Here is a 15,461-nt window from a genome sequence, read left to right on the forward strand (position 1 = left end):
CTCACAGTCTTAATCCCATTTTACAGATGAGGTAACTGAGGCACAGAGGAGTGAAGTGACTTGCCCAAAGTCACCCAGCTGACAGGTGGTGGAGTGGGGATTAGAACCCATGACCACTAACTCCTAAGCCCGGGCTTTTTCCACTGAGCCACGCTGCTTCTCTAATACCATTGATGAATGAGTTTGTTGATGAGTTCATTCAATAGTAATTATGGAGTGCTTACTATGTGCAGAGCAGTGTACTAAGCGCTTGGAATACACAATTCGGCAACAGATCGAGACCATCCCTGCCCCACAATGGGCTCGCGGTCTAAAGTTGTAGAGCCGGGGTTGGAACTCAGGTCTACTGGTCAGGCCGCCCTGATCCTCATGAGAAGCAGCGTGGTTCAGTGGAATGACCATAGGCTTGGGAGTCAGAGGTCACGGGTTCGAATCCTCCCTCTGTCACTTGTCAGTTGTGTGCCTTTGGGCAAGTCACTTCATTTCTCTGGGCCTCAGTGACCTCATCTGTCAAATGGAGATGAAGACTGTGAGCCCCACGTGGGACGACCTGATCATCTTGTATCCCCCCTCAGCGCTTAGAACAGTGCTTGGCACATAGTAAGCGCTTAACAAATACCTCTATTATTATCAGTGCCTCAGTGACCTTATCTGTAAATGAGAAGCAGCGCGGTTCAGTGGAAGAGAGCACGGGCTTTGGAGTCAGAGGTCGTGAGTTTGAATCCCAGCTCTGCCACTTGTCAGCTGTGGGACTGTGGGCAAGTCACTTCACTTCTCTGGGCCTCAGTGACCTCATCTGTAAAATGGGGATTAAGACTGTGAGCCCCACGAGGGACCACCTGATTCCCCTGTGTCTCCCCCAGCGCTTAGAACAGTGCTCTGCACAGAGTAAGCGCTTAACAAATGCCAACATTATTAATAAAATGGGACTGTGAGCCTCACGTGGGACCACCTGATGACCCTGTCTCTCCCCCAGCGCTTAGAACGGTGTTCTGCACAGAGTAAGCGCTCAGTGGAAAGAGCACGGGCTTTGGAGTCCGAGGTCATGGGTTCGTATCCCAGCTCTGCCACTTGTCAGCTGGGTGACTGGGCAAATCACTTCTCTGGGCCTCAGTTCCCTCATCTGTAAAATGGGGATGAAGACTGTGAGCCCCACGTGGGACAACCTGATTCCCCTGTGTCTCCCCCAGCGCTTAGAACAGTGCTCTGCACACAGTAAGCGCTTAACAAATACCATCATTATTATTATTAGCCTCGTCTCCACCTCTTCGCCCGCGCTTTGATGGGCTGCGCGCGCCGCCGGGCGGTCACGTGACCCTCCCCGCGCGCTTTAAGGCCTCGTCGGGGGGGGGGAAGCGCTGCGCGCGCCGCCGGGCGGTCACGTGGCCGCCCCCACCCCTCCCCGCGCGCCCCGAGGCCTCGTGAGGGTCCGCGGGCTGCGCGCGCGCCGCCGGGCGGTCACGTGCGGGGTTCCCGGAAGTGCGCGCCGCCTCACGCCTTCCCCTCCCGGAAGTGCCGCCGAGGGAGCGCGCGGGGCCGCAGCCATGGCCGCCGTGCCCCCCGACTCCTGGCAACCGCCCACCGTCTCCTTGGAGACCAGGTGAGGGCCGCCGCCGTCCCCGCGACCGCCAGAGGGGCAGGGCAATAATAAGACTGGGATTTGTTCATTCCTTCATTCATTCAATAGTATTTATTGAGCGCTTACTATGTGCAGAGCCCTGGACTAAGCGCTTGGACCATCCAGTTGGGCAAGAGATAGAGACAGTCCCTGCCCTTTGACGGGCTTACGGTCTGATCGGGGGAGACGGACAGGCAAGAACGATGGCGATAAATAGAGTCGAGGGGAAGAACATCTCGTAAAAACCGATGGCAACTAAACAGAATCGAGGCGATGTACATTTCGTTAACAAAATAAATAGGGTAATGAGAATATATAGAGTCGAGCAGACGAGTACAGTGCTGAGGGGATGGGAAGGGAGAGGGGGAGGAGCAGAGAGAAATGGGGGGAAAAGAGGGTTAAGCTGCGGAGAGGGGAAGGGGGGGGGTGGTAGAGGGAGAAGGGGAGCTCAGTCTGGGTGTGTTATGCGCTTACTCTGTGCAGAGCACTGTTCTAAGCGCTGGGGGTAATGTTCATTCATAATAATAATAATGTTGGTATCTGTTAAGCGCTTACTCTGTGCCGAGCACTGTTCTAAGCGCGGGGGTAGACACAGGGGAATCAGGTTGTCCCACGTGGGGCTCACAGTCTTCGTCCCCATTTTACAGATGAGGGAACTGAGGCACAGAGAAGTGAAGTGACTGGCCCAGACTCTTTCCACTGAGCCACATAATACTGTTGGCATTTGTTAAGCACTTACTCTGTGCAGAGTACTGTTCTAAGCGCTGGGGGTAATAATAATGTTCATTCATTCATAATAATAATACTGTTGGTATTTAAGCGCTTACTATGTGCCGAGCACTGTTCTAAGCGCTGGGGGTAATAATAATGTTCATTCATAATAATAATACTGTTGGCATTTGTTAAGCGCTTACTCTGTGCATCGCACTGTTCTAAGCGCTGGGGGTGGTAATAATGTTCATTCATTCATAATAATAATAATACTGTTGGTATTTGTTAAGCGCTTACTCTGTGCCGAGCACTGTTCTAAGCGCTGGGGTAGACACAGGGGAATCAGGTGGTCCCACGTGGGGCTCGCAGTCTTCATCCCCGTTTTACAGATGAGGTCACTGAGGCACCGAGAAGTGAAGTGACTTGCCCAAAGTCACACAGTTGATAAGTGGCCGAGCAGGATTCGAACCCATGACTTCTGACTCCAAAGCCCGGGCTCTTTCCACTGAGCCACGCTGCTTCTCTATTCAAGAGTATTTATTGAGCGCTTACCATGTGCAGAGCACTGTACTACGCGCTTGGAATGGACAAATCGGTAACAGAGATAATTAGAGTAACAGTCTAATCGGGGAAGACGGACGGACAAGAACAATAGCAATAAACAGAATCTAGATAAATAATAACGTTGGTACTTGTTAAGCGCTTACTATGTGCAGAGCACTGTTCTAAGCGCTGGGGGAGATACAGGGTGATCAGGTCGTCCCACGTGAGGCTCACAGGCTTCATCCCCATTTTCCAGATGAGGGAACTGAGGCACGGAGAAGTGAAGTGACTTGCCCACAGGCACACAGCTGACAAGGGGCAGAGCCGGGAGTCGAACTCATGACCTCTGACTCTCAAGCCCAGGCTCTTTCCACTGAGCCACAGGATCATCAGGTTGTCCCACGTGAGGCTCACAGTTAATCCCCATTTTACAGATGAGGTCACTGAGGCACCGAAATAATAATAATGGTATTGGCTAAGCGCTTACTATGTGCCAAGCACTGTTCTAAGCGCTGGGGGAGATACAGCGTCATCAGGTTGTCCCACGTGAGGCCCACAGTCTCCATCCCCATTTTCCAGATACGGTAACCGAGGCCCGGAGAAATGAAGTGACCGGCCCAAAGTCTTACAGCCGATGAGTGGCGGAGCCAGGATTAGTAATAATAATGTTGGTATTTGTTAAGTGCTTACTATGTGCCCAGCACTGTTCTAAGCGCTGGGGGGATACAGGGTCATCAGACTGTCCCACATGGGGCTCATAGTCTTCATCCCCATTTGACAGATGAGGTCACTGAGGCCCAGAAAGGTTAAGTGACTCGCCCGAAGTCACACAGCTGGCAAGCGGCGGAGCCGGGATGAGAACCCATGACCTCTGACTCCCAAGCCCGGTCCCTGAGCCACGCTGCTTCTCTCAGTACAACAGAGCGTGGCTCAGTGGAAAGAGCCTGGGCTTCGGAGTCAGGGGTCGTGAGTTCGACTCCCGGCTCCGCCACTTGTCAGCTGTGTGACTGTGGGCGAGTCACTTAACTTCTCTGTGCCTCAGTTACCTCATCTGTAAAATGGGGATTAACTGGGAGCCTCACGTGGGACGACCTGATGACCCTGTATCTACCCCAGCGCTTAGAACAGTGCTCTGTACATAGTAAGCGCTTAACAAATACCGACATTTATTTATTTAGAGCGAGCAGACCCGGTACCAGCCCGCGACGCGTTTGCGGTCTAGACAGTGCCCCGCACCCAGGAAGCGCTCAGTAAATCCCGGCGATGATTTGACGGATCGATTGTGGGTCGTGGCCAGGACTGCACCTGTGCTTTTCCTGTACCCTGTAGCATGGGGACCGTCGTGCTGGAGCTGTACTGGAAACACGCGCCGAAGACCTGCAAGAACTTTGCCGAGCTGGCCCGGCGCGGTTACTACAATGGAACCAAGTTTCACAGGATCATCAAAGACTTCATGGTTCAAGGGGGAGATCCGACAGGGACAGGTAAGTCCCGACCAGCCTGGGATTCCCACTTTCCTGGTCCGAAGGCCATTGCCCGTGGGGCCGGACCGTCAGCTCGTTGGGGGCGAGGAACGCGTCCGTTCTGTTGTCGTACTCTCCAAGCGCTTAGTCCAGTGCTCTGCGCACAGTCAGCGCTCCATAATTACGATCGACGGACCGACTTGTGGGGCGGCCCCAAGGAGGAGCCCCCGGCGGGCCGAGTTTGAGGGCTTCCTCAGAGTTTCACGTCGAAGAAAAACCTTCAAATCCGTAAGCTGCCGAGGCGGGGCTGAGCAGGACCGACGTCGGACCGCCGGACGGGTCTCGCGGGTGCCCCCTGCCCGCCCCGGAGCCCGCTGACCTCCGGGGCTGGGGAGGCAGCCAAAGCCGACAGCATTTCCCGGGATCGTTAATTTGGCGCTTTCCTCTGCGGGCCGGGGGGGGGGAGGCGGGGAGGCTGGGTTCAGCTGTCCCCCGGCTGCTGCCGATTAATTCACTTTCATTCAATAGTATTTATTGAGCGCTTCCTATGTGACGAGCACTGTACTGAGCGCTTGGAGTGGACAGTTCGGCAACAGATAGAGACAGTCCCCGCCCAATGATGGGCTCGCAGTCTAATCGGGGGAGACAGACGGACAAAAACAGGACAACGTGATCACGATAGATAGAAACAAGGGGGTGTACACCTCAATAACAAAATAAGTAGGGTAATAAAAATGTATACAAAATATATACTTCTTCTCTAGACTTCTTCTCTAGACCGTGAGCTCGGGGAATGCGTCTGTTATATTGTCCTCCCCCAAGCGCTTAGTACAGTGCACACGGTAAGCACTCAGTACATATGACCTAACTGGAGTCCCTGGGTTCAAGAGGCAGAGATTCTGTGTTTGGCTCGTGAGGCCGCAGATAGGCGGTGGAAGCGTCTTCTGACTTGGGTTCGTCACTGTGTGAGATTAAATCTGTCAGTCTTGTCCTCCGGTCTTTTCCCCCTTCCTCCTCCCTTCCACCGTGAATGGCAGGACTTGTCTACTCTTCGGGGCTTAGCTTTTATTCAGAAACATCACCATGTTGGCCCGCTCGCCTGCGCTTGGATTCGCACCCTCTATCCGCCCCTCCCTCAGCCCCCCAGCACTTATGTGCGTAGCCATGTCAGCTGTGTGACCGTGGGCAAGTCACTTAACTTCTCTGTGCCTCCTCACCTGTGAAATGGGGATTAAGACTGTGAGCCTCACATGGAACAACCTGATGGCCCTGTATCTCCCCCAGCGCTTAGAACAGTGCTCTGCACATAGCGCTTAACAAATACCAACATTATTATTATCCACAATTTATATTAATCTCTCTCCCCCCCTCTAGTTTGTAAGGTCGCTGTGGGCAGGGAACACGCCTACCAACTCTGTTGTCTCGCACTCTCCCTAGCACAGCGTCCTGCACGCGGTAAGCGTTCGGTAAATGCCATTGATTGATGTCAGTCAGTGGTATCGTGTGCAGAACACTCTACTAAGTGCTCGGGAGAGCACTGTAGACACGATCCCCGCCTACAAGGAGCTTACAATCTATTCTGGGAGGCAGACAATAGAATTCATCAGCGATACGGTGCCAAGCGTGTGGTACAGCGCTCTGCATGCAGTATGCTCTCACTACAGTCGAATGGGGGAAGGGTGCATTCATTCAGTCATAATGAGTGCTTACTGTGTGCAGGGCACTGTACTAAACGCTTGGAAAGTACAGTTCAGTGATAAGGAGAGACGGTCCCTGCCCACACCTGGCTTAGAGTCTAGAAGGGGGAAGACAGACATCAAAACACGTAAACGGGCGTCGATATAAGTAAGTGGAATTATGGATATGTGCACGTCAAAACAACCAGGCATCAACATAATATAGATGTGTTTAGATATCTGTATATATGCACACATGTGTAAGCATCCAAGTTTATGACTATATCTGTGGGGGTCCTAGGATTTGGATCGGGGTGAGTATCAGAGAGCCTCGAGTGCATAGGTGATTGCAGGGGAGACGAGTTATTAGCCAGGGAAGGCTTCCTGGAGGAGAGATGGTTTTAGTTGGGCTCTGAAGATGGGAAGAACGGGAGGCCGTCAGAGGCAAAGCAGAAGGGCAGGAGGAGTCGGAGGCGAGAGAGGGGCGACGGAGGCCCAGTCAGGAGGTTGATGTTAGGCGAGTAGAGCGTCCGGGCAGGGTTGGAGCGGGACAGGATCGAGGAGAGGCAGGAGAGAAGAGCCAACTAGGGGACCTGTAAGCCCAGGGTGAGGAAACCCGGAGCGGACAGCGCAGCCCAAGCTGTTCCGTTCAACGCTTTGCCCGGCTCGGCTCATCACCGGCTGGATTCGGTAACAAAGAGAGACGGTCCCCGCCCACACCTGGCTTACGGTCTAGAAGGGGGGAAGACAGACATCAAAACAAGTAAATGGGCATCAGTATAAATAAGTGAAATTATGAATATATACGCATCAAAGCAAGTAAACAGGCATCAGTATAAATAGATTTATAGATATATATGAATATATATATACACACACATATACATATGTATATATAAAAGCATCCAAGTCTATGAATATGTCTGTGGCAGGACCGCCTCTGTAAAGCATGGACTAATTAGAGCCCTTTTCTAACTTCAAATCTCCTTTTCTGATTTCCTTATTTTCCACTCCTCCCAGAACCGATCGATCAGTTGTATTTATTGAGCACTTCCCGTGTGCAGAGCGCTGTACTCAGCACTTGGGAGCGCACCCTGCCACGCTGCGCTCCGCCGAACCGGCTCCTGGCCCCACGTCTCGGGACATCCGGAGATGATGATGATGATAACTGTGGGACTTGTTAAGCGCTTACTCTGTGCCGGGCACTGTTGTAAGCGCTGGAGTGATTACAAGCGAAGCGGATTGGCCACGGTCCCTGTCCCGCATGGGGCTCACATTCTTAATCCCCGTTTTATAGATGGGGCGACCGAGGCCCAGAGAATCGAGTTGCCCAAGGTCACCCTACAGATGCGCGGCAGAGCCGGGATTAGAACCCAGGTCCTTCTGACTCCCAGGCCCGGGCTCTACCCACCGGGCCAGGGAGATCCACTCACCCGACCGAGGCCCCGTCGGGGGCTTTTCTGGGAGCTGGGCGGGGTTGGCGGCTGTGGGGTCTGGTGAAACCTCTCTCTCCCTTCAGGGAAGCACCGCCCCTCATCCTTTGCTCCAACTCATTGGCAGGGGAAGAGAAGCAGCGTGGCATATTCATTCATTCAGTAGTATTTATTGAGCGCTTACTATGTGCAGAGCAGCGTACTAAGCGCTTGGAACGGACGATTCGGCAACAGATAGAGACAATCCCTGCCCATTGATGGGCTTACAGTCAAATCGGGGGAGACGGACAGACGGAAACAATAGCAATAAATAGAATCAAGGGGATGTACATCTCATTAACAAAATAAATGGGGTAATAAAAACATATACAAATGAGGGGACGGGCACAGTGAATAGAGCACGAGCCTGGGAGTCAGAAGGTCATGGGCTCTAATCCCGGCTCTGCCACTTGTCTGCTCTGTGGCCTTAGGCAAGACCCTTCACTTTGCTGCGCCTCAGTTGCCTCATCTGCAGAATGGGGATTGAGACTGTGAGCCCCATGTGGGACAGAGACCGCGTCCAACCCGATTTGTACGTAACCACCCCGGGGCTCAGTACGGTGCCTGGCACGTAGTAAACGCTTAACGAATACCATAGTCGTTATTATTAAATGATTTGCCTTCCCCCTGGGCCTGAAGCCCCTGACCTTGGATCGTCCCATAGTTTCCCTCCCTCCGGCGCCGTCCCTTCCTACTTGGCCACCGGGCTGACTTTTCTCCTCTTCCATCCGGGCAGGCCGAGGAGGGGCCTCCATCTACGGCAAACAGTTTGAAGACGAACTCCACCCGGAGCTGAAATTCACAGGTTGGCGCAGCCCGGCGGGAAGGGCTAGGGAGGGGGGCCGGGTTGGGAGAAGCGTGGCGGGGCTTCGGGGGGCGGGTGACGGGCAGGCTGGCCGGGTGCCCGCCGCGGCGCCACGGTGGAGCCGGGCAGCCGGGACTAAAGCGGCCTCGGGGCGGGAAGCGGCGAGGTCCCCGAAGGGACAGGTTCGAGGTATCTTGGCGCCGAGCCAGGGTGTCGAGCGAAGCCGAGACGTCATCCTGTCCGCAGATAACCGAGCGCCGGCATCAGAGACCCGATTTGCCCCCGAAGGGCCTCCGGGAACAGGCTGTGAGCGTGCTTGGTCTCAGAAGGTGAAAGATGAGGGCCGGGGCCTTGGTGCCTGAGGACAACCAACCTTTCGGCCATAAAGAGGCCCCGCCGAGGCCCGGGGGGTCCAGCTGCAGCACAGGAAGCCCCCCCTCCCCCACCCCCGCCAGGTGGGCTGGTGTGTTCGGGAGGGACCGGGTTTAGTCGTGCCCCGTCCCACCCCGGAACAAGTTCCACGGGGTCTGGAAGCTTGGGGAGGCCTTGGGACTGGGCCTCAAATGGGACATTACCTCATCCTGGAGCCCCGCACGTCACCGGTCTGCCCTCCTTCCTCCCCTCCCCAGGCAGACAGGTAGGTGTGTAGTCACACCCCAAGTGGCCCAAACTCAATAACTTCTCTGGTACAGATGGGGACAAACGAGGCGTGGGCCGAGATGCCCGCCAACGCCCCAGCCCCTCTTCCCTTGGCCGCCTCCCCGTGTGTAACGTGAGAGAAGCGGCACGGCCTAGTGGCAAGAGTACGGGCTTGGGATTCATAGGACGTGAGTTCTAATCCCGGCCCCGCCACTGGTCTGCTCTGTGTGGCCTTGGGTACGTCACTTCACTTCGTGCCTCAGTGACCTCAACTGTAAAATGGGATTAAGACTGTGAGCCTCACGGGAGACAACCTGATGACCCTGTATCCACCCCAGCGCTTAGAACAGTGCTCGGCACATAGTGAGCGCTTAACAAATGCCAACATTATTATTATTAATCTCAGCTCCGCCCCTCATCTGCCATGTCCTTGGGCAAGTCACTTCACTTCTCCTCACTTGCCTCATCTATAAAATGGGGATTGAGACTGTGAGCCCCACGGGGGACGGGGACTCTGTCCGACCCCATCTGCTAGTATCCACACCAGCGCTTACCACAGTGCCTGGTACATAGTAAACGTTTAACAAATTCCACGGTTATTATTATTAAGGTGAGATGCATCGTGGCTTAGCGGCAAGAGGCTGGGCTTGGGAGTCAGAGGACGTGGGTTCTAATCCCGGCTCTGCCACCGGCCTGCTGTGTGACCTTGGCAGGTCACTTTACTTCTGGGCCTCAGTTCCCTCATCTGTAAAATGGGGATCGAGACCGGGTGGGACAGCGACCGCGTCCAACCCGACTTGCTTGTTTCCTCCCCAGCGCTTAGTACAGTGCCTGGCACAAAGTAAACACCTAACAACTGCTACAGTTATTATTATTAAAGGCAAAGGTAAGGAGTTTCCATTTGACGAGGATGTTGATAGGCAACCACCAGAGTTCTTGAGTGGGGAAACGTGGACTGAACCGTGTTTTAGAAAAATGATCCGAGCAGTGGAGTGAAGGAAGGTCTGGAGCGGGTCGAGACAGGAGGTAGGGAAGTCACTGAAGAGGCTGAAGCAGCACTCAAGGCGGGCTAGGTTAAGTGTTTGGATCAGCATATTGGAAAGTGCACGGGCCTGGGAGGCAGAGGACCTGGGTTCTATTCCCGGCTCTTTCAGTCGTTTGCTGTGTGACCTGGGGCGAGTCGCTTGCCATCTCTCTGCCTCCCCGGTAAAACAGGGATTAAACCCTACTCCTTTCTACTTAAACTGCGAGCCACATGTGGGGCAGGAACCTGATCAACTTGCTGACTATCCCAGTGCTTAGAACAGAGCGCTTAGCAGATACCACTTAAAAGAAAGAAAAGAAAGGATAGATTTGGGTGGCGGCATGGAGGACCCCGGGGAATAGTCAGCCGAAGGAGGCACCCCCAGGAGTTCAGGTGAGAGGTGACCGCGTCCTGGCCCTGAGAGTGACTCGTGTTGCCCATGAGATGGTTCGCTTCTTGAGGGCAGGGGTCATGTCTACCAACTCCCCGGCCTCAGCCCCACCGCGCTTCTGTGTGTCTTTGTAATTTATTTTAATGTCTCCCTGTAGACTGAGAAGCAGCGTGGCCTAGCGGATCGAGAAGTCAGAAAGACCTGGGTTCTGGTCCCGGCTGTGCCTCTTGTCTGCTGCGTGACCTTGGCCGAGTCATTTCACTCCTCTGTGCCTCTGTTATCTGCAAAATGGGGATTAAGGCTGTGAGATCCATGTGGGACCTGAACTGTATCCAACCTGATTAGCTTGTATCTATCCCAGCGCTAAGTACAGTGTCTGGCACAGAGTAAGCGCTTAACAAATACCATTAAAAAAAACAACTGCCGTACCCTCCCACGTGCTCAGCACAGTGCCGCGGACACAGTAAGCACTCAATAGGAGTCGTCGATAGATCGACTCACGGGTTTTGAGTAGGGCCACCGGGAAGCGGTGAAGCTCATCCGTGCATTTTCTCTTCATAACCATCTCTCCTCTCTCTCAGGAGCTGGAATCTTGGCCATGGCCAACGCGGGACCGGACACAAATGGCAGCCAGTTCTTCGTGACTCTGGCCCCGACCCAGTGGCTGGACGGGAAGCACACCATTTTTGGGCGTGTGTGCCAGGGCATCGGGATGGTGAATCGAGTGGGAATGGTGGAGACGAATGCCCAGGATCGCCCAGTTGATGATGTGAAGATTATCAAGGCCTACCCGTCCGGTTAAGACGCGGGGCCCGGGGGACCGTGGCCTGGGCCGGCTCCAGGATTTGGTTCCGATTCCCTCTGACGCTGCCCGGCCGGCCCGCCCCGGATTGCTCTCTCGGCGGAAGAGGCCTGTGGACTCCGAGTCTCCTCTCTGCCGTCGGTAGAGTTCATCTCGAGGCTCGACTTCGGACCGCAGGATGTCGAGCCGACGGAGGCATGGGTTTTCTGGGTGCATTAGAGAAGGAACCAAAACCGATGGCCTCTTCTTCTTCTTCTAGGGCAAACATCGGAGAGAGGGAGGGAGGGAGAGAAGGGGGGGGAGAGAGAGAGATGGTGTATGTGTGCGTGCGTGCTCGTGTGTGTGTGTTTACGGAGTCCCGCAGTAGGCATTGTTAAGTGTCCCTCAGCCTTGCTGACCCTTCCGGAAAGAAATGGAACCAGAATGAGGGTTCGTGGGATGTACTACCTGTCACTCCCCAGAAAACCCAGCCAGCTTCCTGCTGGGAAGAATGGCGCCTATCCACCCTGATTGTCCAATCTTTGTAGGCTGGCTACAGAAGGACTCCAAGTTCCATGTGTTTGCCAGCTTTCCTCTTTTCCCCCTTCCCCTCCCCACCCTAATCTCCCAAACACGCTCTCGCTCTTATCCTCCCTCTGTTGCATTCTCTCTCTGCCCGCATATCTCCGAGGTTGCCTCTAAATCAGGCTGTTTCCTATCCCCAGAGGCTCCCCACCAGAGCCAAGGCACCTTGAACGCTTGCCAAATGGAAGAGATTTCCAGGAGAGAGGGATAGGCTTCTAAGAGGGTGTCAAATTAGGAGCAATGCTCAAGCGTCCTTTGTTCTGAGTGGAAGGGAGCAGGAGAGCTGCTCTCTTAGTTTGTTTCCCAGGAAAGAGCTGGGATCCTCAGAGTGCACAAGAACTTCTCACATTCTCCTTTTTTTTCAAGGGTGGTAAAGGCAAACACCCTGATTTCTTCCTAGAAATCCAAGTAGAACCTTTTCCTCACTTGAGTTTTGCCTTTTTTTTTTTATTCCCTGGTGGTTTTGTGGAAATTCGAAACCTTATTAGGTACCTTTTTGAAGAAGCATCTGAAATAAAATGTCCTGTAATGGAAATGAGTGCTAATGACTGATTTGGGATAATCCAGGAACTAGCCATAGCTTTCTGTGTTGGCGAGTCTGCTCGTGAGCCTGTGGGAGCGTGTATATTTCAGGGTTTGGAGTCTCGAGGAACGGGCGTCTCCCGAGTCCAAGAGCCGCTCCATCTGCAAGCTGCCGGAGGAAGGCCAGCCCAGCCCCCTCCTCACCTGACCTCTGGGGAAGAAACCGTGCAGCTGCCCGGGGGTTGCCGGGGGAGGGGGCGGCTGTTCTGTCTGTTGCCCAATTGTACATTCCAAGCGCTTAGTACAGTGCTCTACACATAGCGCTCAATAAATACTATTGAATGAATGAATGAATGTTGAACTCCAGGGAGCCTTTCGGGAGACTGGGAGGGGTTCCCGGAAGTGCACCCCTTTGTAATGGTATTTGTGAAGCACTTACAATGTGCCAAGCATTATTCTAAGCACCGGAGTTAGATACAAGGTAATGAGGTTGGACAGTTTCTGTCCCTCACGGGGCTCACAGTCTTAGTCCCGTTTTAAGGTGAGATAACCGAGGCCCAGAGCAGTGAATGATTCGCCCAGAGTGTCACAGCAGAAAAGTGGCGGAGTCGGGATTCTGAGCAGGACTGACTCGGGACTCAGCTTGAACCCCTGAGCCAGTCAGTTGTATTTATTGAGCGCTTACGGTGTGAAGAGCACTGTCCTAAGCGTTTGGGAGAGTACAATATAACAATGTAACAGGCGTTCCCTGCCCACAACGAGTCTAGTTTCTGTTTCTCCCCGTGCCCCAGGCTGAGCCAGAACTACCGAGCCTTTAGTGATTTCCCTGCATTCTGGGCAATAGATGGCTCATGACCCAGGAAGCTGTGCTTCTCCCGACCCGGGGCTGAAAGAACCCAAGCAATTTCTGCTACCTTCCCTTGCCTCTGTTTTATCTCTCTTGCCTTGGGCCTCCTGTGGACCTAGATCCATTAAAAGAGTGTGGGGTTTTTTTAATGGTATTTCTTAAGCGCTTACTATGTGCCAGCCGCTACTAAGCGGTGCGGTGGACGCAAGATAATCAGGTTGGACGGGGTCCCTGACCCACATGGGGCGCTCAAGCTTAATCCCCATTTTGCTGAGAAACAGAGAAGGGAAGTGACCCGCCTAAGGTCACACAGCAGACGAGTGGCAGAGCCGGGGTTAGAACCCACGTCCTTCCGACTCCCCGGCTTTTGCTCTATCCACTAGGCCGCCCTGCTTCTCTGAGCCCAGCCCTCTCGGGACCCGGCAGGGAGTCGGGCCAGGGATGTGCGTTCCACTGGAGTAGGTGCCGCTAGGCCGGTGGAATCTGAGCCAGAAGAAATCATCCTCTTATCTCTGCCCGGCCCCCATCTCTTCCTCTGGTTTCCCACTTCTGGCCCCTTTCCACCTGAAACCATTTGCAGGAATAGCTCATCCTTATCCTCTGTTAGCCCTTGGCGACCCATCCCCGAAGGGATGTGGGTGTACGTGCTCGTGCTGGGCCGGGGGACCGGGGTGAGGGAGGGAAGAGTGAATTAGATGGAATTGGAAAATCGACAGCTTCCATTTCACGAGCCGGGCCTCGAGTGAGGCCACGCAATGACTGCGATGGCTCTCGTTGATAACAGCTCTCCCTGAGAGATGAGGAGGAAGAAATGAAAAGCACATCTGTCTTATCATTATCCTTTTCCCGCTTACAAAGCACTTTATGGTTGCAAAGCTCTCGTCAGCGACAGACTACTGAACAGTTCTCAAGAGACTTGTGCGGAGCGGAGGAATAGTATTTATTGAGCGTCTGCTGTGTGCAGAGCACTGTACCGAGTGCTTGGGGGAGTGCAGAACAACAGAGTTATAGACGTGGTCCGTGCCCTTCAGGGGGCTTCCGATGCACAATAAACAGAGAAGGGGACTGAACCAGGTCCCTCTTTGGTTCACGCGCTGGATCTGTCCGAGTTGGATCGGAGCAAAGGAGCGGCGTGGCCTAGTGGATAGGACACAGGCCCGGGAGTCAGAAGGACATGGGTTCTAATCCTGACTCTGCCATTTGCCTGCGGTGTGACCATGGGCAAGTCGCTTCACTTCTCTGGGCCTCAGTTACCCCGATTGTAAAATGGGGATCAAGACTACGTCCAACCTGATTAGCTGCTCTAGTGCTTAATACAGCGCCCGGTAAGTAGCGCTTAACAAATATGAAAAAAAAAAAAACCATGCAAAACAAGAAGCCCACATTCATTCGTATTAAGCGCTTCCTGCGTGCAAAGCACTATTAAGCGCTCGGGAGAGTACGATATGGCAACAAACAGGCACGTTCCTGCCCACAACGAGCTCACAGTCTAGAGGGGGAGGCGGACATTCGTATTAATACAAGTAAATAGATTAATTACAGATACATACGGACCAAGTCCCGGGCCCTGTCTTCCCGCAAGGAGCTCGGGGGTCAACAGAGGTACCTTCCTTTCCGTCACCGGTATCTAGTGAGCGCTTACCGTGAGCAGAGCACCTGCATCTCTGTGGGTGGACTGACGGGCAGACGCGTGGGTAAGAGGGAGTGTTTACCTCAACTTGAGTTCCTCTTTCTAAGGAATCTGGGTCATCCCTTGGAAATCCGCTGTCTGCCAAAGCTCCGCCGAGGTTTGCTATGAGGGGATTTCCCACTAGAGGCCAGTACGGATCCGCTCCGGCTTCGGGAAGGCCGGACGGTCTGGGAGGAGATGCTTTTTCGATCAAGCCTTCATCGATGGGATTTATTGAGCCACATCATGGAAAGGCAGTGATCGGTCAGGGCCACCCCGATCGACCATCAGACCGGTAGAGGTTCAGCCCCAGGTGGTGGCTCTCCGGAGGCTCAGGAACGGCCCAGCGGACAAGGAACGTACTCTCCCAAGCGCTTAGTACAGTGTTCTCCACACGGTAAGCGCTCCATAAATACAATCGAACGAGCGAATGAAGCTTTCTTGGGGAGAAGTCTGGGGCTGAATTCATAAGGCTTCAGGATGCAGATCCCACGTCTGCATTACCCAGGCGGCTTGGGCTTCACCGCGGGTATCAATTAATGGTATTTGCCGAGCGCTTGTTATGGGCAGAGCTCTGTACTAAGGGCTTGGGAGAGTACCTCGCAACGGCATTAGCGGACGTGTTCCCTGCCCAGAATGATCGTACGAGCTAGAGGAAGAAGCCGCGGACGGGTTTTGGAGAGCTGGTCCATCGTGAGCTTGGCAAGGGGGTGTG

The 15,461-nt window shown here is 53.9% G+C and overlaps 1 protein-coding gene across 3 annotated transcripts; it reads left to right on the plus strand.

Moving 5' to 3' along the window:
• Positions 1-1,493: 1,493 nt before the first annotated feature.
• Positions 1,494-12,243, plus strand: PPIL1 (peptidylprolyl isomerase like 1). Of its 3 annotated transcripts, none has more exons than XM_001509015.5 (4): positions 1,494-1,600; positions 4,202-4,356; positions 8,220-8,288; positions 10,924-12,243. In XM_001509015.5, exons 1-4 carry the CDS (start codon positions 1,545-1,547, stop codon positions 11,142-11,144), a joined length of 501 nt encoding a protein of 166 aa, XP_001509065.1. In that variant the 5' UTR covers positions 1,494-1,544; the 3' UTR covers positions 11,145-12,243. The 3 variants fall into 3 exon arrangements, with proteins under 3 accessions (XP_001509065.1, XP_039768582.1, XP_007670057.1); XM_039912648.1 differs by having other exon boundaries at positions 1,519-1,600; positions 4,051-4,356; XM_007671867.4 differs by having other exon boundaries at positions 1,550-1,600; positions 4,170-4,356.
• The last annotated feature ends 3,218 nt before the right edge of the window (positions 12,244-15,461 follow it).

This window comes from Ornithorhynchus anatinus, chromosome 7 (genome assembly GCF_004115215.2).
Source record: "Ornithorhynchus anatinus isolate Pmale09 chromosome 7, mOrnAna1.pri.v4, whole genome shotgun sequence".
Taxonomy (NCBI): Eukaryota; Metazoa; Chordata; class Mammalia; order Monotremata; family Ornithorhynchidae; genus Ornithorhynchus; species Ornithorhynchus anatinus.

What these genes read in the sequence shown, in the direction of transcription:
- PPIL1 (XM_001509015.5), top strand. Translation starts at nt 1,545, where the DNA reads ATGGCCGCCGTGCCCCCCGACTCCTGGCAACCGCCCACCGTCTCCTTG. An exon ending in ACCGTCTCCTTGGAGACCAG is followed by an intron (nt 1,601 to 4,201) that starts GTGAGGGCCGCC and finishes TGTACCCTGTAG; the next exon opens with CATGGGGACCGTCGTGCTGG. An exon ending in GGGAGATCCGACAGGGACAG is followed by an intron (nt 4,357 to 8,219) that starts GTAAGTCCCGAC and finishes CCATCCGGGCAG; the next exon opens with GCCGAGGAGGGGCCTCCATC.